Source organism: Oratosquilla oratoria, chromosome 41, assembly GCF_046742065.1.
Source record: "Oratosquilla oratoria isolate Oo_2021 chromosome 41, ASM4674206v1, whole genome shotgun sequence".
NCBI classification, from domain to species: domain Eukaryota; kingdom Metazoa; phylum Arthropoda; class Malacostraca; order Stomatopoda; family Squillidae; genus Oratosquilla; species Oratosquilla oratoria.
In genome coordinates this window covers 36,844,600-36,869,599 of record NC_134817.1, presented here as the reverse complement: position 1 = coordinate 36,869,599, position 25,000 = coordinate 36,844,600, and the positions used below count along the sequence as shown (strand labels likewise).

Genomic DNA, 25,000 nt, shown 5'->3' with positions numbered 1-25,000 from the left:
GTTGACCTGTTATTGCCATGTTGACCCATTATTACCGTGTTGACCCGTTATTGCCGTGTTGACCCATTATTGCCGTGTTGACCCGTTATTGCCTTGTTGACTCGTTATTGCTTTGTTGACTCATTATTGCTAAAGCTCCAACAAACTGAAGAGAACAGTCTAGCGCTAACTAGGATAAAATCTCCAAAACAAAATGCATTGAGGACAGATGTGCAAAATTCAAGGTGGTCGTCAAATTAGTCCCATGAAAAACTGGGTGGCCTTAAAAACCTGGAAAGGTCTTAGCAAGACATAAATGAAGTCTTAAAAATGGAGACATGGGGACTTGTTTCTTTTGTCCGCTTCACCTCACCCTAGGTGACCCATTAACGGCCGCAGACGTCTCCAGAATGTTATTTCTTAGTTTAGAAACTAATTGCAGTGGCACGAGAAGTCTAAGCAACAGCACGACATTAGCTAAGGTATCAAAGAGGAACAACAAATCCAACTCAACTCTGATGTAGAGTCTGTTTGTTGTAACAGAAGGCTAAGCAACAGCACGACATAAACTAAAGTATCAAAGAGGAACAAACCAAAGAACTTCTATTCTCAAGGAACAACAAATCCAACTCAACTAATCTACAAAGTTTCAGACTCTATTTGATGTAGAGTATGTTTGTTGTAACAGAAGGCTAAGCAACAGCACGACATAAGCTAAAGTATCAAAGAGGAAAACCAAAGAACTTCTATTCTGAAGGACCAACAAATCCAACTCAACTAATCTATAAAGTCCTCAGACTTTATCTGATGTACAGTCTATTTGTTGTAACAGAAGGCTAAGCAACAGCATGACATAAGCTAAGATATCAAAGTAGAACAACCCAGAGAACCTCTACTCCGAAGGACCGTTCAACAAATCCAACTCTACTGGTCTTGAAGTCCTCAAACTCTATTTGTGTCTGTTTGTTCTTCTTCAAACCTTTGGCCTCCGAGGTTTCATTACCCCATTTTTTGGGTTTCCGAAAACCCCCACCCCCACACTATTATTTCGAAGTGATTTGTCTTAACAACCCTCGCCTGATCTCATTCCCGTCTAATTACAGTCGATTGCGAGTAAGGGCCTTCACGCACCCCACCATTCTAATTAGGGAAATATACATATAGAATACTCATTAAAAACATAAATACACACAGACACACACACACACACACACATACATATGTGTGTATGTGTCTGTGTGTGTATGCATTTATGTATATACATATATATACATATATATATAAATATATATATATATATATATATAAATTATTTCAGACAAATGAGAGAGAAATGGGTGGGGAAGGGCAAACGAAGATGTGAAAATTATAATGACTGAGACGGATTTAAATGCCTGTCAAAAACAGCAAGTGTCTTGATAATCAAATCATTAGCCGAAGAGAAGACCTGACACATCCGCTCACAGCTGGCCGGGTTCCCCCTCGCAGCGAGTATAAGACTTGTGGCCCTTTGTAATGCAACATGTCCTCTGAAGAAGACCAAGTTGGTCGAAACGTTAGGGTACTAAACTCTATTCCCAACACATCTTCGTTTGCCCTTCTCCACCCATTTCTTTCTCATATATATATATATATATATATATATATATATATACGTACACATATACTATCGATATATGTGCACAGACGCATGCACAGATATGTGTGTGTGCACGAGCGTACGAGAAAAAGTAAATTTGAACCTAGTGCTCAGCCTTGAGGATCCAGTGCAAGACCACCGTGCTATCCCCGGTAGCAGCACAACCTTTGTGCCTCACCATTGTATTGGAATTCGAAAGGGATGTCTCCCATTCTTGTTATAACCCTAACCTCAGCTGAATGAAATCGTCTGGTGTTGGCCACGTAATAAGTGTCACTGTAGGAGCAACTTAACGATACAAATTCACGTTAAAAATGTGGCGATGTGTATTTTCGTTGCAAAATCCATTCTGTTAAAGACAACCGTTTGATATCCAGAACGACCGTTAAATTTGAATATTTGAATAAATTTCGGATGACATGATTTTCGCCGTCCACTGTGCATCATTTTCGGACATAAAGCCGACGAAAACTTAATCCTGTTTTGATCAATTATTTGATCCTATTCTGATCAAGTATTTGATCCTGTTTGGATCTGCAACACCTCCGCCCGTGGCCGTTATATAATTTAACGACATTTAAATTTTGAATGAATTAAAGATTCGTTAAGTACCTGGAGGAAACAGCTCATACCAGTGTCATTCCTATTAAGATTGGGACACATCCGTTTTACATTCATGAATACGTAAGTTCTTGTTTTACTCCAGAGCTCAAACTATGAAGCTAATTCCGGGCGCCCTCCAATTCTGTGAGAGGCATTTCTCCAAAATAAACTGATTTCTTCATTTGGAAAACAGTATTTCGTGTCATAGAAAATCCAGGCCTTTGGACGTTCTACCAGGCTCTCTTTAACCATTTCTGTATCGGGTGGAACCCTTTGTATTCTAACCTGACGTCAGATGATTTTATTCATTTCCGTGTCCCCCCCCTCCCCCACCCCCACCTCGGTGTGGCCGCCAATTATATTCATTTCTGTGACGCCCTTTTCGGTCGCACGGGGGTAAGTCTCATTAACCAGAACGAAGAATTGTGAGATGAAATTATACATTCTCAGAATGCAAAGGAACTCGGGTCTCTCGCATTGCACAACACTTATTTAAGATAACTCACTCGCTTGATCCAAATTAAGATAATTCTTGTAATTATCCACCTAGTGATCTTACAGTTCTCATGACGTCACGCAACGGACGATTGAACAAAATGCGAATACTGTGTTTACTAATAAATTGTTTATTATTTTTCGTGACCTGTTCAAGGAACAATAGAACGCAGAAATTCGTTGCACATCTGGGCGGAAACACTGCTTAATCTCTCCAATGCCAACTACAATACATACACACATACACACACACACACACACATATATATATATATATATATATATATACATATATGTATATATGTATATACATATATGTATATATATATATATATAATGTATATTGTGTGTGTGTATATATTCAAGCAAGCAAATCATGAGTTTTGTGATCAAAGTTGTGGTCGCTGTCCGTGTATGAAATGGCTTTACTAGAATTTGGTGTTATTTTTTTTTTATCTTACTCTTTATCATATGACCATTTCTTTGCTCTACCAGTGTATGGTTTTGTCGTGCCAACGATAACCTTAAAGAACTCAGACGATTTTATTCAATTGAAAAAAAAATATATATATATATATATATATATATATATATATAAATATATATATATATATATATATAATATATATATATATATATATATATATACTCGGACGATTTTATTCAATTGAAATATATATATATATATATATATATATATTGTGAGACAACATATATATATATATATATATATATATATATATATATATATATATATATATTGTGAGACACCTTTAAGGTTATTTCAAAACTGACCCAATAAAGAATTTCGTTCTGAAGCGAATTTATTTCGCCTTAAGAAACTTTTTGTGCTTTCGAGGGCTGATGAGATATTGATTCGGGGACCAGCCAGACTTGGCCTTCAATTATCTGAGCAAAATTATGCACACTCTGCTTCAGTGGATATGAGAAAAGTTAGACTCGTTTTATGGCAACGTTTCTGGCCAATCAGCTGGAGCTATTGCACGTTGTGGCGCTAATATCAACCCGAAACGTTCCTGTAGAACGTTTCTCAGATTCGCTGGAATATAGGTGGCTAGCATGCTACTTGCTTTAGCTATCTCGTTTGAGTAGAAACGACTTCGGCTACGATTTTTTGTTTTTCGAATTCCCAAATGTCAAATTACTCGTGCAGATGAATGATGAACAAAGAACACGAATGTTGAGATGTTCTTACGCAAGTCAAGAACATTGTAAGACGAGTCGTTTCTGTTCAAACGAAGTAGCAAATGCAAGTAGCATGCTAGTCGGTTGTGCCTCCACTTTAAGGTACATCTAGCAGATGAACAGTTGATGTCGTTCAAGAAACTGTCTATCTCTCTTCAATAAAAGGCTCGGTGAAACACGTTTATATACTTGGGGAACGTTGAGGATAAGTCCCGAAACGGAGCGTGATCGGTAACATCTTTGTCAAGTGTACGAGTCCCAGAGGTAGAGTCGTTTAATCCCTTATATCAACATACCAAAAGGCTTCTTCCCCCTTATAAGGAGGGTAGCCAGCCAGTGCATGCACACACACCCTCCCATCAGCCATTTCCCTTATATCTTCTCTCTTTAGTATAAGAAACACTTAAAAAAGTGTCCTTTGTACAAAGAGTAGGCTTAGCACCAATTTAAAAAAAAAAAAAAGTTGTTCTGAATTAAGTTTTGAAAACGTACAGGCGTTGGATGGGGAGAGTGAGGGCTAAGCAAGATGGCGTCCATTCCTCGGTTTCAGCTAGGCGATTTTTATTTCTTCCTATATCTCTTTTATTTCTTTGTCTTCGTCTTATTATTATTATTTTTTTTTTTTTTTTGCTCCTATTTTTCGTTTTCTTCTGTTTCCTTTTCCCCCTTCGTTCTTCTACTTCCTATTAGTTTTCTTTTTCTTCGTTTATTCTTCAACAGAGAAAAAAATAAAAACATACACAACTTTTCTTCCAGTCCAAAACAGGCGACATGTCCAGTGGATACCGTGTCGAACTCATGATCAGGTAGTCGTGAATTCGATTCCCGGGATCCGCTACGTTCTTGCGTCGGTTCCCGAAAGCCCTGGCCAAGCGGGGAGGCAACCCAAACCTCGCCCCCCCCCCCAAAAAAAAAAAAAAAAAAAAAAACAGCGGCTTGCCCCCTACCATGGGTTTCTCACTTTCCCGAAACGGTTGTATTTCTGGATTCTTCAAATACACTTACGTAGTTAATGTTGCTGTTGAGTTGTATGAAGAAGAGAGGGATGCATCGTTCCTTTCTTGAACTTGGATAATTAACAAAATGAATTTCTTATGTCCAGTGTTTGTTTAATAGAGCTGTTCTTCGTGAGAAGGGAATGTTATGATTTTTTGTACGAGTATTACTGTAACATATACACATACATATATGCTCCATATATGAATTTTAATACCAATGATTCTGTATTAGTTATCATCTCGTTGACAGATCCCATCAGTCACCTGAGATACATCGCATATGATGACAACGCAATGTAATATTTTTGGATTTGGTGATTAGGATAAGACAGGAATAGGAGTGTATAGGGTTTGAAGTAACGAAGGGTGGGGAGGGGGTGGTTGGGCAGTCTGATGTTTATGCCTATTAATTTTTCATTTATAATTTTTCATTTCTATTATTCATCATCTATTAATTTATTTGATATATCAACCAATTAAGTTAATGATTTATTTATTCACTTATGTATCTATCTGTCAATTAATCAACTTATATATCTATTTATTTGTGGGAAAGTGATGCTGGTCCCTAAGCATGAATGGATCCTAACCATGACCATGAAATTAACTATTCATGAGTTTAACTGGCTGGCGAGTTGGCTTGTTTATACTCACTCAGGCTCCGGCATCATGTGGAAACACATTTTTTCCCGCCATTTATCGATATTCATTGTCAGGAAAGGGAAACGAGCTGGTGTACTGCAAATTGCAATGCATACTCTATCCGGCACTGCAAACCCACATTAGCGTATTAAAAATCCCAATGGTCAATTTGTATGCAATATGCAGAACGGCCCCTCTCTGGAACTGTGACGCGCGATGACACCACAGGCCAGTTCCGAAAAGTGTCTTTCATCTTTCTAGTCTCGCAAACTCTACCTCTGGATCCTCAATGAAGTATGAAATACTATTAAGCTTTTATCCAAAAGTTTCAACTAATGTCTACTTGAATCCTTCTAGAACAGTGTCTTCACCCTACATGAAACGAACTTTTCCAGCACCTCTTAAAATCTATGTCATCACCCTCTGCAGAGGAAGAGGGGGGTAAAGCCCCTAGATTATGAAACACTGCCCTAGAACATAAGTCTCCGTTCAATAATTCGTTTTGGCTAACATCAGACGATTTCATTCAGGTTACAGAAACCTCTCTAGGTTTCTGCGAGTTAATATCAAAGGATAATATGAAGACGATAAAGTCAATCTGGCGGTAGCTAAGGTTACAGGGGGAGGGAAGGGGGTTAAGAACAATGACACAGTGTTGCCATATAAAAAAAAATGGTGTGAAGTGAGGAGGCTGGTGTAGTTTATCCCCACGATGAGCCAAGGCCACGCCCCCTTAACAAAGGAGAAAGGCTATTGGTGCATAAAAGCCAAGTGGGAGGAGCTTCGGTGCAAGAAGGTTTCAACAAACACTATGTTACCAAGAAGTCACTCAGCCCGACGGAAAGACCGACTTTAACCTACTCAAGTCTCAGTCTTCACAGTATAAGACTTCTTTCTTCAAGAAATCGCTCTACGTAGCAATATTTCCAGGCTCAGTTTTGCTAAGTATCTCTTGTTTTCTCTATCGCGTGTTGTTACAATGAATCACAATGACAAAACATGCCAACAGGAGACCTTCCAGTCTATCATCATCGATTCTTCTCTTTGTGTTTGAACCCCACATGAAAAAAAAGTCTAATAGGCTATTACCTCCCCTCCCATATTACTTTGTTAGGCTGGCGGATTCAGGTCAATTCTTAAAATAAAAATAAAATAAACGAACAAGAGAGTTTGTTAAGAAGTAATTACAACTCGGACATTATTGAGGGGTCATGTATATTTATATAATGAACGTCCATTCTATAAATGATATGTCATAAAACAAGGAAATGATAGATAAACTTATGTAATGGGGTTTGCTAAATACATATTTACAATTTGTGTACTACTGATTAATTTTATGTATATACACAATATATGTCTAAAGTCATACATTATATATCATAGATGACGTATTCATAGCATGAATGATATACTTATACATGTATCTACATCATAAATGGTTTCTATTCATATCCTGAAACATAAATATATCTTGCGCAGTTTTACCTTCGAAACATGTGGAAGGTCAGAAAATGATTTTGTAATCAAACTGTAGTGGTCACAAACTGAAATGCTCCCTGTAATCATCATCAAACTTAATCTTATCCTTTCAGCTACGGGTCGTTTTCAAAATCGACGTCCATGTTTAATGTGTATGCGTGTGTATGTGTGTGTGTGTGTGTGTGTGTGTGTGACAAAGAGAGAGAGAGAGAGAGAGGAAAGCGACCATACAACACAAATATCCCCACGGGAACGAAGGAGAGAGAGAGAAGGATAGGGAGATAGAGGAAGGCGACCATACAACACAAATATCCCCACGGGAACGAAGGAGGAAAGAGAGGGAGAGAGAGAGAGAGAGGGATAGATAGTGTCCCTTGATATGTACTGGCATAACTCTTTAGCGATGAAGGGTTCCTCAAGGGTTAAAATCGTTTGTCGTTGGTCAAAACAAAATATTTTACGTGAATATACTTGGGCATCTGACCTACAGGGCAAATCAAATATGACTGAGGATGGACTTTTAACCTCGATTAACTATTGAAATACTCCCTGTCGAGCAGTATCTCTTATTCATGGAATAGAAAGGTCGCCTGGAAGAGAGAGAGAGATTGAGAGAGAGAGAGATAGAGAGATATTAGGAGAGAGAAGAGAAAGAAGAAAGAGAGGGAGAAAGAAAGAGAGAGAAGAGAAAGAAAGAAGAGAGAGAAAGAGAAAGGGAGAGGAAGAAAAGAGAAAGAAAGAAGAGAGGGAAAGCGAGAGAAAGAAGAGAGGGAAAGCGAAAGAAAGAACGAGTGAGAAAGAGAGAGAGAGAGAGAGAGACAAAGAGAGAGAATCCTCACTATCCCTTTTATTACTGGTTCCCCACACCATCCACCTCACGCCGACCGCACTGCGTCTTCCAGCCAGCCGCCTCTTTACTTCTGTCTCGCCTTCATCAGGAGTGGAGCATTTTGGTAACAGACGCTACCAAGACGAACCATCACCTCACACGTTTCCATATCCCCCGGATACATAATGGGAGGAGATTTAGGAAGACACGCAAAGGGGCTGCAATCTCCTGACGACATGACGGCACGCCAACCACTCATCAAAGCCTTCTACAGGAAACACCTTTAGCATAACGCCAAGCTATTCTAATCAGCTAAGAGGTGAACCTCTGGAAGGTAAAAAGTTAAGGAAGAGACGCGTTGGAAATCCTTTCAAAGCCCAGTGTCTCCCATTGAATATTTTTGGCTGGGGTCAGACAATTCTATTCGGGTTAAAATGGGTCCTTGAACGTTAGAGAGAGAGAGAGAGAGCGAGAGAAAGAGAGAGAGAGAGAGAGGAGGCGTGGTTTTCTACATTTCATGTCTCGACATATCCAACCTGCCCTGGCCAACCTCGTTCCATCCTTCAGTTAAATTGCTTTTGTGCCGCGAGAGATCGTGTTGCTGCGCTCCTCCCCCTCCCCCTCCCCCTTTTCTCTCCTCCCCCCACTCCCCCTTCTCTCTCATTCCCCCTCCCCCCCTCGCTGATATTATCTTTATCAGTTCCCTTGTAGTCTTTCATATTCACTCTTTGCAACCGTTATCTTGTGATCACAGTATTTTATTTCTTTGTTTATTTTGATACCCTCGTAAAATTTTGTTTTTGTATCTCATCATTCTTGTATTTTTTTTTTCCTTTGTTTCATTTTTGTCTATTTATTTATGTTTTGGTTACCTGGGGCTTCTTACTATATCTCGCTAATTCTGTGGTTTCTGCTTCTCAACTTCTTTCTCTTCAAGTGTGTTTCGAGTCCACAGCGGCAACCTCAATTTTGGGGAAAGTTCCTCTTGCCTAATTCTAACAGAAGCCTCCCCACCATTCTCTCTCTCTCTCTCTCTCTCTCTCTCTCTCTCTCTCTCTCTCTCTCTCTCTCTCTCTCTCTCTCTTTCCCCCTCTCTCTTTCTTTCTCTCTCTCTCCTCGGCTCTGTGTAATCGAAGTTGTTCCATCATGCAAATGCTGGGGCACAAATGGAAATACGAATGTCAACCTGGATCTTGGTGGAGCACCTGGGAACGTAGGTAGACCTGGCCGACCGCTGAGGAAAAGGGAAGGAAGAGGGCAGAGGAGGAATAGGTCGTAAAGGAAGAGACGATAAATATGATAAATAAGATAAGAGTGGAGATAAGCGATTGATGTAGGATGTGTGAGAAATATGTTAGCGGGATCCTGTAATATGGGGGAATATGGGCGGAGTGAGTGTGGAAACTATCGTAGTTTCAATTATATTGTCATAGACGAGTATTTTTCCCACAGGTTTGCATAGCACATGAGGTTAGATTTTTTCTTTTCTTCAAGAAGATTTAGCCAAATTTATTCAAATTTTGACACGAGAAATGCTGGAACATGTTTCTCTCCCCGTCGAAAAATAAAATTTTAAATATTTAATAAATTCATCAAACTGAGACCGTCAATGTATTTTAGCGTAGGTCAAGCTAGTAAGTGATGCTTCTTTCCTGACGGAGAGTCTATGAGGGTCTGTCATGCTTGTGCCAGCCGTATTCATTGATTCTATTTGCATACTTCCTAGGAATTTGTCCTTGTAATATGATATGCAGTGAATAATTTGTGTTGGAATTGTGTTTCATGTGGGCACTGCGACATTTGTTTGAATTGTGGGCTTACGTCCCGACGAATCTATTCTAGAAGTCAAACGTTTGCTGGCTTGTGGCATTCAGAGATTGAGGTACAATCATTTCCGTAGTAGGATACTGGGTTTGCTTTAAATACGGGATTTGTTTTTAAATGCTCAATTTTACCTCTATCCGACTTAAAAAAAAATCCAATCAAAAAAAGGAAGAAAGAAAAGATAATAATAACACGGTGGGGTACCTAATGATTTTCAAACATTATTTGGTTTTTCTCATATTATGTTAAGTCACGATGCCTCTATAACACGGGCGTTCACTTTCAAATTCCCCTTTACCTTGGTCAGGTCAAGCTATCAGTCATTTGCGCTCCACTGCTGGTCAAAGGTCTTGTATGTCATTGGCAGCTGCCGACAAATCTATCGAAAGAAAGGCCATCTGAGGACGGCCTTTCGCTTGTTACAAGCGAAAAGTCGTATCGACTCTGTCCTCACAAGGTGGTTATTTCAAAGGTCTTGCACAACATTTGCCACGCCAGCCCTGCAAACTTCTGTCCCGTCCTTCCACCTCCCTCATCTTCGTCTAGATATTATTTTACTACTTTTCTCACATAATTTCTTCATTTCTGCTCTTTTACATCAGCAATATATCTGTCTCTTTTCTTAACACAATTCTATCCTTCTGTCTTTCAGTGTCTTTCACAATACTGATCTTGCCCCTACTCTTTGTGACTCTCCAGCTTAGTCTCCATTGCTCTCGTCCGTTTCCGAGTTTCAAATCCGCAGATCATAGCTGGGCGCATACAACAATTGTAAACTTTGAGGTTTTGGCACACATACCGAGAACTTCTCGTATGTCTAAATCGACGGACAGTTTCTAACTGATTGTAATACGTCTTTTGACTCCTTTGGCATAAGGCCCAATCTTGAACTGAATGAGTGAGTGAGGCAGAACAACATTTGTAAATTATTGAGTCACTGTAACTGTTTCTTCTTCATCCTTTTCTTTGATAAGTTTTAGTAAGGGTCTAATCCTACCCTTCAAGTTCTTCAATACCCTCACCATCCAATAAAACTGTTTCTCATAAGACTTGAATGTTGGATATTATTTCTTTTTAATCTCTTCATCGTCAGGCCTACTTCAAGTCCCTCCTTGTTGAGATCAGTTAGCACTTACTGTAAATCATCTGCTATTTCTGAAATGAAGATAATTCATCTGCAAATCGTAAGTGATTAGAATGAACCCTGATAATGGTCAGACCTTTTCTTTCGCAGTGAAGCTGTCGGAAGAATCCTTCATGGTAGACTTTATACAACTAAGTGAAACTGCAACACCTTTGCAAATCCTAATTTTATTATTATTATTATCATTATCATTATATTAATTATTATTATTATTATTATTATTATTATCATTATTATTATTATTATTATTATTATTATTACTATTATTATTATTACTATTATTATTATTGTTGTTATTATTATTATTTGGTAATTTTAATATTCCTTCTTGTCAGGTTGTATATAATGAAACTAAGTGAAACTGCACCGCTTTGTCTTACCGCTTTCCAGATCTTGATTTTCTTTCTTTTCTTTTTTTTTCTTTAAGTCGTGACAGTGACGTCAGTATTTTGTAGAATTGTTGCAATAGGTTCATAAGCACATTATTGTGCATTAAATTTAATATAGTCGTTTTCCAATAGATTCAAAGGCCTTTTTGTAATCTACAACTGGTAATCACAAAATCTTACAATATTTTGTGGCTTTCTCAATGAAGATGATATGTAATGAAATGTTCGCTTTGAAATCTTGCCTTGGTTTTTTGTACAGAAGCTTAATCTGATCTTAAGATTCATAAAAGGAGTTTGTGTGCATTTCATAACAACTCAATTATATGGAAATTATTAAAGCATAACCTCGTATGAATTATGTTTTATCATTATCATCGAGATTAACTGTTACATGATGACCGTCGTGATTTGTGATAAGCTATCACTAACCTTCCTCAGCCAGCTGGTGCTCGATCCACAGCTGGTACTGCCTATACCACGGCCAACCCAGCTGGCTTCATAATTTATTGTCTTGAACGTCTACTGGCGAGCTTTCAGCTTTGTTTTTTTTTTCAACTTTGTCTTCTATTTTTTCTTTACACTGTGGTAGGAGTTCTCTTCATGTTAACCCATTCAACTCCGATAACAAGATGTCTTGTCATTTGGTCAAATAAAACAAAAAATCATAAAACACCAAAATGTTTGATCAAACACCAGAAAAATATGACGTCAGTCCTCGCTTCGCTGCGAGCGAAGCGAGGATTGACGTCATATTTTTCTGGTGTTTGATCAAACATTTTGGTGTTTTATGATTTTTTGTTTTATTTGACCAAATGACAAGACATCTTGTCATCGGAGTTGAATGGGTTAAACCCTATGGTAGGTTGATGAACCAGCTGTTCCGTACGTCTTGGCGTCCCATCTGCTGAATAAAATCGCCTGGCAACAGATGGATTAAGATCCCAAGATGACGTCACGATCACGAAGAACTATGTTGATCATAGGATACTCTTCATCTTTCACTGTCGCCAGACAATTTTATTTATCTAAAGGGAAAAAACCTTCGGAGTCCAAGTGGCTAATTTATATTTTGATTCTTAGGGTACATTAATGTTTCGAATATATCACGTGGTTTATTACACTCTCTTCTTTTATGAAAACGATAGTTCTATGATCCCACGGAATAAAGCATGAGCGATTTTTCTTTCTTTTTCGTCTTAGAGGCTTCAGCGTTTTGAAGAAGCAATTGCCCCTTTTCTAATACTTTCGTCTGAACATTGAATTCTGGGAAACGTGATGTCAGTCAGCCAGTCAGTCAGTCAGTCATTCCCTTTGAAGATGACGAACTTCCATTACTCAACTTGTAGTTTCAGAGGAAAGGCTGAGTTGCTAACTTCATTGTGAAGCAAATTAAGTAACAAAATATTAAATAGAAAACTAGTAAATAAGCTAGAAAATAAACAATTAGATTAGTAAGCATATATAAAATAATTTAATATGGTGATAAATAGGAAAACTAATGTAATAAGTTCGAAATACTAGGTGAAATTATACCAATTATATATATATATATATATATATATATATGTGTGTGTGTGTGTGTATATATACATTATATATATATATACATATGCAACAGTAATCACAAAAAACACGTGAATAAAGATTTTTGCTTGTAACCACGAGGAAATTAAAGATCGGAATACTGAACGTTTTCGTCTATTAAGTTATACTTTGTTGTGACACTATGTTCTTTGAAATTGTCTTAATAGACGAAAACGTTCAGTATTCCAATCTTTAATTTCCTCGTGGTTACAAGCAAAAAACATATACATATATATATATATATATATATATATATATATATATATATATATACATATATATACATATACACACACATCTTGCGAGATCATGTTTGCTATGGCCCATTTAGTTCTTACTATACAACTCCATCATATATAGGTATTTTTATTCATTTATTTATGTTTATCATTTCCTAACCTAACAGGTATAAAAAGGCGGATTACTAGAAGTATTTTCTTCTGGTTGGCTAGCACGAGACGGCTTCTTTTAGATGATGACCAGACCGTGTGTTGAGTTTCTGACAAGAAAAAGAGAGAGAGAGAGAGAGAGGTGGTAGCAAAAATGAAAGAAGAAGAGGAGGAGGAAGAGAAGAAAGAAAAAGAAAAGAGGAAGAAAAAAGAAAAAAAGAAGAAAAAGAAAGAAGAAGGATAATAATAAAGAAAGAAAAAAAAAATAGTCTCCAGGTAGATGTTCTTCTCCTCGCGAGAGGTCGTACCCAAACAAATACTGGATTCGGTTTCCGACAGAAAAAGTCCTTTGCTTTAGTGCCTGGACACGTCTGAGACATTTTCTTGTGACACAGGAAACACAAGTGGGTATTTGCACAAATGTGGTCCCATGGGACGGATGTCGGGTAGGATCATCTCTCCAACACGGCTTCAAAGCCCATCAACACACCTCTATTTGCAAGTTCGGATCCCTATGCTCAGTGATAATCTTCTATTCACTAAAATCGACTTGCTATGAATTTGTCTTAATCTGTCGTTCCAAAGAATCATGATATTAAAGAAAAAAGAAAGAATAAAAAATTATATACACGCTATCTAACACCTCGTTGCCTAGTTCCAAATGCGTTACAAATCTATAACCGATTAAGGGAGCAACGGTCTAACGATGAAGACCCATCAACAACGTCGACATGACGTCATCAGCCTTCTCCTTCAAGTCTCCCTTTGCCGAAGAAAACCCACTTTCTTTCCAGTGTCGTTTTGAACCACTTTTCCTCGAAGCTGTCGATGGTCCCCCGTTACTTGAGCCTTCCGTTCAGACCATCAGTCAAGCTTCTATTCAAGCCTCCAGGGTAACAAAATATGTAGCCCTTCCCTATTGACGCTATCCTCTTCCAAATCTAAAGAGGAGGTAGACGAAGGCCAAAGCGTACAGTGTGAAGCTCAAAGGTATTTCCTCACGGATTTTTTTTGAAAATCTAACTCCTTAGAACGCTGCAAAATAGGGCTTTAAGACGTCAAATAGCAAGCTGTAGAAAAAATAGATATGCCTTTCTAATATTTATACTTAGAAGCTTTTCGTGAAGTAAATAATACAGGAAAATATCTATTGGAAATGCTTAAATGCGGAAATATCCAGTATTAAAGGAAACTAAAGAAAAATATATATAAAGGCTTCTCCATTCCAAATATTGACATGTTCAGAATTAAAAAAAATCCATAACAGAGCGACCTGTCTACTACTACTATGCAAATAGCCAATTCAACATTATATTTTACTTCTGAATCTATTTCTATGTTGTATTTATTCTATTTTATTTGCCCCTCCCACCCACCATTGAAGTACTATGTCAATGTGTACATTCTTATTTCTTAGGGACGCCTAACGTGTTCATCAAGGACGATGAAAGACTTAGGCCGATGTCACACTGTCCGGCGCCGTCGTTGCGGCTTGTTGTTGACGGACTCGGAAGGCTATGAAAGTATTCTAACCAGAGGAGAGATGGTGTTCGTTATATCAAGTTCTGGCTGCTGTCGCCAGGTGATTTTATTAAGCTAATTGAACTCGCCCCATCATCTGGCCGCATCCGGCGCCGCCGCACAGTGTGACACCAGTATCAAGTCTCTCCATTCAGCCTAACGAGGCTAACTCATGACGTCATAAACGGGTTTAACAAATACTCCTACACTAATAAAGCTGCCATTTCCCTTAAGAGAAAGAAATAGTCATTGCCACCAGAGTTTTTGTTGTCAGACATCTGGAACCTGATATACTGTAGTCCCTCCCTTCTGCTCGAGCTCTCAACCACTGCCATCATCCAAATTCATGAGTCCCTTAATATGGTCATCCATCATGTAGACTTCTCTCTCCCCAACCCCTTCCCCCTTCTCCCCCACCTACCCCCCACCCCCGCTCTCAATCCACCCAAATCCATGTCTTTAATGTAAACGTGGGAACCGATCAAAGAGAGAGATTAACGCACGAAATAAAAATGTTCCAAGTGGCACAGTGGAGGTACTGTCGTATCACAAGTGTGCAAATACATTTTTCATTACTGTTGTATTGACATAATTTCGTCTACAAACATCAATTTAATTATGATGCGGTACTTTGTATACAAATATATATGAAATTGTCAGCCGTGAAAGACAAATTTGCATATTTCCATATGCCCACAATTGTACTAAGAGATTCATGTTGTTTATCAACTGGAAGACCACAATACGAAAGAATACACAAAACTTAGCCACTAAACAATGCTATAATGTAATCTGACATAGAATGGAATAACCCATTTGTCGGGGGAAAGGAATACCGCCACTATGTGCCCTGCGTGTCGTAAAGGGGGACTAACTGGAGGGGGGTATAGAGTAAGGTTTTATGAAAAAAGTTTGATGTAGCAATACAAAATTCCTACATAGGGAAATCTATATATGAGCCTCATAACAAAGTTGTGCACATGGGCGCATAGACTTCTACAACCACATAAATATGAACACAGGCAAGCCCGCAACGCCTTATCTACAGTTAAGATATTATCATCAAAGTTATTACAGTACACGCAAAGTACATGCTGGGGCCAGATAGCTTAAGTTGGTAAATCTTTGGATACACGGAAACCCACTTAACCAAATCACGAGAGAAGATGAAATACCGGTACTTATGGTTGGAGTCCCCCCGGGGAAATGCTTATTCGGCGACCTAATATCCGGAAAGAGATCTTATGCTTGTTTTACACACACCGACTTTTCACCGTGCGCCGTCCACGACACGACGTCGTACTCTCGAATCACCATGGGTGTATATATGGACGTGGTCGTGACGTGTAAAAGCGTCCGTAGACATCAATGGTGATTTGAGAGCACGACGGCGAAAAGTCGATACGTGTGAAACGAGCCTTTTAAAGTAAATCATATCGTGAGCATAACGACCCAGACTACGACATTGCTATGGGCAAGTAGATATACTCATATCAGAAATGAATATTCTTTGCCTACGCATGTGACACAGAAAAAAAAAGAGTGAGCCTGAATGTGTGTGTGTGGGGGGGGGAAGGATAATAAATGAGACTGGGAGATGAAGTAGGGATGTGGGAGTAGTAGAGGCGATGGCAGTGCTGCCAAGGGAAGCGTAGGAATGATTCACAAGGTGACGGAAGTGAAATGATTCAGGGAAAATGCTGTGGAAAATGGATTGGTCAGCAGGAAAAGGAATCGCATTGGAAAGTGGGAAGGGAGGTCATATAAAACCATTTATGAAGAGTAATCCCTGTCACCCGCCTCGCTGCTCAAGTCAGAGGCCATGCGGCAAGACAAAAATAAATAAATCGAGGAATAGAATAGCGTGTAAGTAAACAGGACTATAAACTTTTGTGTGTGGATACGTATATGTTCAATTCCTTGTGCTTAGAAATATTACGATGTCAGAAGTCTTGGAAGGAACTGTGAGGGTTGTAAATTTACGATTTAAACGAGTTTTTTTACGACCTCGCAGAGTTAATGATCTTGTAAATGTTCAACGCAAAACAATACCTTTGTTACAGCTTCGCAAATGACTGCAGACCACTGGACCACTTACAAGTGAAGCCAACTGTACTACTGGGGGCACTCAAACTTAACCCACACAAAGACATCTCACCTTAATGTTGATTTACAAAAACTTGTTCACAGAAAACTCTTCTAAATCTCTAAACACGAGGGAATTACGGTACACTATACGCAAACAAAACAAATACTCAACAGCGAAAAATTAAGTGGAATTGTTCTATCATAACATGAAATAAGGCCATTCTCCGCAGTATACACATTACGTAGGTACTTTTGTACATTATGTACACTTATACATTTTGTATTTTCAATTCCAGCATCTTTGTTTCTATGGGTCTGATCACGTTTAGAGACCATACGTTCCCCGTTCGGAACGATTTCCTGGTCCCGCCTCGATCGCCTCATACGCCGACGTTCTGATGTTCTTCCACCATTCACCTCTCCCTCCCACCCTCTCCCTCCTCTCTCTTTTTCTCTCCCCTTCTCTTTCTACCCCTGTCGCTCTCTCTCTCTTTCTCTGTCTCCAAGATATGCACGAGCGCGCGCACGCACACACACACACACGCACACACACACACACGCACACACACACACACACTTAGAGGTTCCGAGATCAGTTCCAGAGCAGGGCTGTATGTGTGTGTGTGTGTGTGTGTGTGTAAGCACACACATACATCATCGCATGCTTGATAACTTGTTATATTATTATGACAGGAGCAAAGCGTTTTTACATCCGCCCCTCTTCCGGTATGAACTCGCATACACCAATGTGCAAAAGGCGTAGATTTGAGTGGGAATGTCAGTTAGGGCGAAATCCTAAGGCTAAAATGTGAAGGGTTGACCTTTATCGACCTGTATAGATACCTGACTTAATTTCACGTGTCAGATACAAGGTAACTATCCGGCTTAATCATGTACAAGGCTTTAGAAGATTCATTTTTGCATTTTGTATTCTTACTTCATTATCGTCCACTATTTTCTAATCAGTGAAGTTAGATAATGGAAAACAGATTACTGGTATTGAGAGCCGCAAGATCATATCATGCAACTTTTTCATCAATATCAAGGATTGAATATAAAAGAAAATTATATGAAATCGGTGCAAACTCTATAAGACGAAAGATATTGAATTTTTCTTCAATATCTTAATCTTTAAATTGATATCTTGAATTTTACCATTTACTTAAATCTATGGATACGATATTGCCCAAAAGAACAAGAACAAAACCCAGCTAAGTTTAAAAATAGCCTTAAAAATACAAGCACGCATACGAGTAGCCTACACTTTGATATACACGCAAACGGGACATATAGCGTGCCGTATAAGTATAGTTAATCCTTAATTTATAGCAAATCATGTTGCAGCAAATACTCCTGTGAGCTAATAGCAAAGGATAATCAGGCAGTTTGTCTTCTATCAACAATCCTTTTCATATATCATCGTCCTTTTATCCACATTCAAACCCGAACGTTCTACTCAGACGAATTTGATATTTATGCATGAGATACTGATCAAATTGCGTCATAATACGACTCAATTAGAAACATCTAATATTGCCGCGTTAGTCTTTAAAAGATTGGTTCAACGAAATCAAACACTTTCGCGGGTCAAACACGTGACTAAAATTATACACAAGTGTGTGTTTCGTATGTTTTGACGTTGTGTGCGTGTGTCTGTGTGCGCGCGCGTGCATGCATGTGTGTATATATGTATGTATATAAATATATCTATATATATATATATATTTATATATATATATATGTATATATATACATATACATATATATATGTATATATATATATATACATATATATATATGTATATATATATATACACGAGTATTTATGTTTGTGTGGGTGTATTTTACTTGTATTTTACTGGAAGGGGAGCTACGCTCGTGGTGTGTATGCGTGTGTGTGTTTGTATATATATAAAACCGTTGCGTAATTTGTGTGAATTCATGTGCAATCATCTATTATGTACTTTTATATGTATATGTCAACACCAACAACACCAAAAATCACTCGGAGCTGAAAATTATTTCCTACTTTACATTCAACAACATGTACCTGACTCATTCATTTGGAATAACACTCACGCGCTAATAATATGAAGTGTATAAAAAAGAATATATTATTATAAATTAATGTGGGCGGGAAAACATGTTGGAATGAGGCTGGATTGTATTGGGTGGGGGGAGGTGGGTGGGCGGGTTGGAAAAGAGTGGGCGTACTTACGGGCACTAAGTAACGACGAATCTCTGTCAAGGCGTACGCAATCCGGGCGTACGCTTCTGCAGGGGGCGCATGTGCTGTCACTTCTACGTGGAGGTCCTCGTGAAGATGGCTATACTTCGGATCTGGGTTCTTCCTCAGTTCCTCCTCCTTGGCTTTGTCCCTGAAGGACCCGCGGCCCAGAATAGCCATTTTGGTCATCGTCTCCTCCTGAAGGCGTTTGAGAGAATTTCCTTTTGGTCCCAGAAGCTTTCCCACGAAGTTGAACTGTGAAGAGCGAGAAGGAAAGGTATTAGTCAATCATACTGACCTCACACTAAATATAGACAACAGTGTCAAAGATATATGCTTATTGTATTGATTATTTGCGATTAAGAAGATGAATATTTCACGTGTATGTTAGGCATGTTTGATAACTTGTTAGGTTATTGTAGACATATGTACGAGAGAATGTGTAACTACACACTCTCTCTCTTCATCGATTGTATTTTCAAATTGATGTTAGGATCGCGTTGCTTAATTGTTTGCGAAACGTCAAATGGGAAAATGCCATGTCCTTCACTCCATTTTTACTCATTTCCACTTCACCATCCTCATAAGGAGTGTAGACTCCATAAACCTCATGTAGTCATTATATTAGGAACTTTATCTCCCTACGGATCAGAGTCACCTATTTATCAATGGAAACTAATTTATACTCAAAAGAGAATAATCATAATTTTAACTTATGGAACTTTCCATTAACCCACTGAGTCTCAACTTATTTTCTCACGAATCTCATAGTTATGTATTGCTGTTCTTTAACCTCCCTGAGACCACCTCATCACTTAAGTTAATCGTTGTTCATCTACTAAGAACCACTAGTTTCTTGCATGTGGCCCCACTTGTGAACTTCTATGACCTCCTAATTGAGGGCTCGCGGACCCTAATTTGAGAACGACAGCATTAACAAATCCTCTTTATATCCTCTTTTATGCCAGCTCTTTAGCTCCAAAGGATAGAGCCGCTGGTGAAAGACAAATGTCAACTGTACCTTGCTGTAAACCCTCTTTCGCTCGCCTGGCCTAAATCTATCCTAAACTTTTGTTTTGTATGTTCTTCCCACATTACTATCCTTCCACAAGCCCGTCATGTTTTGTTATGACCTAACACATCATTCATCCTTTCGCCCCAAATTTAATAAAATCATAAGGCGGCAATTAGAATAAACGACTGAAGTCAGGAAACGAAGTGGAAATGTTGATGATGACCTGTAGAGATGTTTTAGTTAATTGACCCAACTTTTTTTTGCGAGTGTGTGTGTGTGTGTGTGTGTGTGTGTGTGTGTGTGTGTGTGTGTTCTTATAGGTCCTCCTACTCAATTTCAACACCTGCAATAACATTTGCCTAAGTTTCCAAGTCTTTTTTAATTTTTGTCTAGACTTGTTCTAAAACATTCCTCTTATCAACGTTCATTAGCATTTTTTTTTCTTTCGTACACTTCTCAAAGGTCTTCATCATTTTTGTGGACCCTTCCTTGGTTTTACCCACCAAATCTGCATCATCCACAAATTTCGGGCAATTAATTTCTCATTTCTGTCTCCATCTTCCTTTTCTCATTTTCTTGTCATTTGTAACAACCCAAGTACCTATATATTTTTCAAAAAAGGTCTAAAATACCAAGTTTTTATATCAAGTTTGCAACCCACGGTTCTTTTGAACCACCTCAAGATTGTTCGTTTATGAAAATAAGGATTTCCTTGAAATATGAAAGTTTCTATTTCCAATACAATATATATATATATATATATATATATATATATATATATATATATATATATATATATATACATATATATACACACACACACACACACACACACACACACACATATATATATATATATATATATATATATATTTTACATTTCTGTGACTTGGGTTAATAATGTATAATGTCTAGATAAGTTTCCATATTCAGAGAATCTAATAATATATTAAAATAACCCAGTAATGATCAAGTATGTTGTATGAAACAAACTATTATTCAATATTCCAGTGAAAACTGAACATTATCTACGCTTCTGAAATATGCATGAAGATTCGTCAAGGGTACCAATGACTTCAATGTAAAAAAAAATATTTCAACTTATGAGAACATTGTCTGCATACATAGTGTGTGTGTGTGTGTGTGTTCTCTGTGTAAGGTTATGACGAACACGCTAAATTCTCACGACTGTGATTTGTAGCCATAATACATCAGGTAAGTATACATGATCTAAACCACTTCTTTATTAAAAGGCGCCATAGAGGTTACTAAAATTACCCAGCGAATGCTAGAAAGTCTACAAGTACTATTCAGTTTGCTAAGTATTACATACTGTGACGCTACAATCTAAGCTATATCTGTGCTATGTATGAATATTCGTCATAAAAAATAAAACAAACATACGTGATCATAACTTCATCCTACACGACACTTACTCGTATGTATACGATACGGTCCCACTCCATAGAGGAAGAGGTTATGAGAAAAGTCCACATGTGCTTCGTGTGTTTATGAAGCTGCCTGAACTGTATAGAACCTATTCTGTATATCCCTTTGTGTTTTGCCAACGGAGATACGTCCCCGAGATTGTTCCCTGTATGGCTTATTTCCCCAAAACCATATATCATGACTTTTGCTTACCAGGATATATATATATATATATATATATATATATATATATATATATATATATATATATATATATATATATATATCTTTTATCGTTTTATCATTGGTTTGCTACTACGACTGAAAGCGTGGTAAGCCTTTGAAGATGAGATGATGATGTTGGTGATACGGGGATTTGAGTGACACTCTAAAAGCGGTGATAGGAATTTTAAGGAAAGTTTCAAGACAAGTCAACGAAAACAAAAGAAGGAGATTGGTGCTGCACGCAGACCCGCGGCAGTAGACAGGGAGAAGAAATATGGCCAGGATGAGGGGGGGAGGGGGGAGTGGCAAAGGGAAAGGGAGAGGGAAGGGGGAAGTTAAGGGGAGACGAGAGAGAGGCACGAGGAAGGAAATTCTGGACGAGAAGAGAGTTGTGCACACACACACACACACACACACACACACACACACACACACACATATATATATATATATATACATAAACACACACACACACACACACACACATGTATATATATATATATATATATATATATATATATATATATAGACTAACACCACACACATACACACACACACAAACACAGACTTACACACACACACAAAGAGTATTAAAGACATACATATTTTCATATTTACCCTATTAATGAAAGGAAGTTTTGCTAAAATATGTTTCCAAGATTGTTTTGTATATGCAAAGGCAAATTGGTGAACAAACTACACATACTGTTTGCTGTGCCGTAATGTTTAATCAAGCAGCAACATCTGTACAGTAATTAGGGAATCATCTGTACACTAATTAGGGAAATGAAACTCTGTGATAGTCCAATTAAAATGACAACTGTGCTAATCATACTTGTGAGAGAATATTCAAGTAAAGTGGAGTAAATTCTAAGAAGTAGTTTACATAAAAAACAAAGAAGTTATATGCAAGCAGTCCTACAGACAAATGGTATATAAGTTTCTGATATGACGAACCTTCTTCAGGAATGGACTAAGAAACATAAAAGTCTACGGTAATATCAAATAGCATTTCAATAATGTAGATTCTGTGACAAATTTATATATATATATATATATATATATATATATATATATATATAATATATATAGAGAGAGGGGGGGGTCGCCGATTAATTGAAGCGGCTAGGCTGCGGATGCACTCTGTCTTGCTGTATTTTTTTACCCAGGGCAGTGGGCGGGATACAGGGGTAACCTATCATCCATGAGGAGCTATGATGAGAGGGAGGAAAAGATGGTGGAGAAGAGTAGAATGGGTGGGAGTAGGTACGTACGTCTGACTTGGCTACCTCCCATATAAATGGGGGAGGGAGAAGTTCTTGGTGTGTGTGTGTGTGTGTGTATATATATATATATATATATATATATATATATATAATTGCGCATTCTGAACATACCGCTATGATATATGCATACAGAGTGGTATACGTCGGATATTCCCTTAACAGTAATGAGAAACACGGAAGCTCTGATGGAAGAATATCCACGTGAAATGAAGCCTTACGCAGTCTGGTTACAAGGGCTGTTGTTCCATCTCATTATGCTCTATTATATCCCCAAGTTCCAACAAATATGTGGTAAGAAGTATAATGTGAGATGAAGAATAATTAAACGTTCAAATGATGGCCATCGTTTAGGCTGCACACTGAACATATTACTCACCAAGAACAAAAACAAATGTAGCTTTTCGCATTAAATGAGGTTATTTTGAGTTACAAAAACGCAATAATTAAAAAAATTGAGAGGTTGCATGATTCAAAGAAATTTTGTGAAAACCAAGAACAGATCTTTCATGAGAAAAAAAAAATCCAGCTTCGTACTTTATTGTTTTTTCTTTCTCAAAATTTGGTCTGTAAGCTTCTGACAACTTTATCCAAAGATAACTTTTCAAGCGCTCGCCCCAAAGAAAAGAGAAAAATCTCACTCTTTCCGAATTAACAAAGTATTATCAGTCTCCACTTTTATACTACTCCTCCCATTATCACCACTCTTTTGCTCAGTTCGTGTATAACACTTAAACTAAACGAAGTAGCCTATTTCTGTCCAAAATCTAATCAGCAATGCAGGCAGGCCACTGGATTGGAAGACCTTAATCCATACTCATGGCGTGTCTTTATTTATTTATTTATTTATTTATTTATTTTTACATTTTAAGGAAACATAGAAACAATCGTGAGAATCCAGGTAATCAAGTATGACTAATGATATTCGGTATCATTGTACAATTACATACATGTATTTAAATATATATATATATACATATATATGTATACATATATACATATATATACACATACATATATATATTATATAAATATTTATACACATGTATGTAATATATATATATATATATATATATATATATATATATATATATATATATACCGTATTTCACGGCTTACGAGACGCAATTTTTTCCTAAAAATACCCTGAAAAATGCTAATGCGTCTTCCAAGACGAATGTTGTATTGCAAGGCAACACCCAGGCTCATGTAAGCTTGGACACTTGACCGATAGCGACCTGGATTTGTATGTTGAGTCATTACACTATGATGTTAGCTTATTATTTAATTCAACCTTTTATATTATGTAAACTCAGTACTTAGCTGTTACAAGTATTTCCAATACCATAATCCTTCCTGGAGCCTACTCGGCGTGTGGAGAAAACGGGCCGTTCCCTCGTCTAATAGCAACACACACACACACACATACACACGAACGCACGCAAATGCCAGGTGCCTTTATCAGTTACCACCAGGCTATCACACGTGTCATAAGATTCTTTGTCCTGGAAATTATCACCCATGGCTAATTCATCAAAATGGTTTAGTTATACTATCGCATACAAGCTACAAGTTGTACGATATGCCAAAGAACACTGTAAAAGAGCAGCAGAAAGACACTTTGGACCACCGCCTACCGAAAAAATTATTCGGCAGTGGAGTTTTATATATCTACATCCATATTTTTGAAATTTTCATCTTATTTTTATGAAAATAAAAGCACCCTTGGACAATGAAAAATGTATAGTATATTTACTAATCACCAACCAGTATCATCGCCATACAAACAAAATCGGACAAGTGATTTCGTAATGTAAACAATACGTCCAATACGTCTCGTCCTTGCTTCTTATGTTTTTGTGTTCAGTGGTTGGGTATATGGTGAATATGTTCTTGTATGAGAATGACTTTATTTTTTTTTTCTTAGAAATTTCTTTCAAATATTAGGGTGCGTCTTCCAGGATGCAGCGTGTTGCAAGCCGTAAAATACGGTATGTATATATTATTTAT

The 25,000-nt window shown here is 37.7% G+C and overlaps 1 protein-coding gene across 1 annotated transcript in view; it reads right to left on the bottom strand.

Moving 5' to 3' along the window:
• LOC143021151 (uncharacterized) overlaps window positions 1-25,000 on the bottom strand; it is a 71,576-nt gene that overhangs the window by 40,468 nt on the left and 6,108 nt on the right. The window contains exon 3 of the mRNA XM_076178440.1: window positions 19,031-19,294. Within this exon, the coding sequence (XP_076034555.1) occupies window positions 19,031-19,294 (264 nt within the window). The remainder of the gene's footprint in view (window positions 1-19,030; window positions 19,295-25,000) is intronic.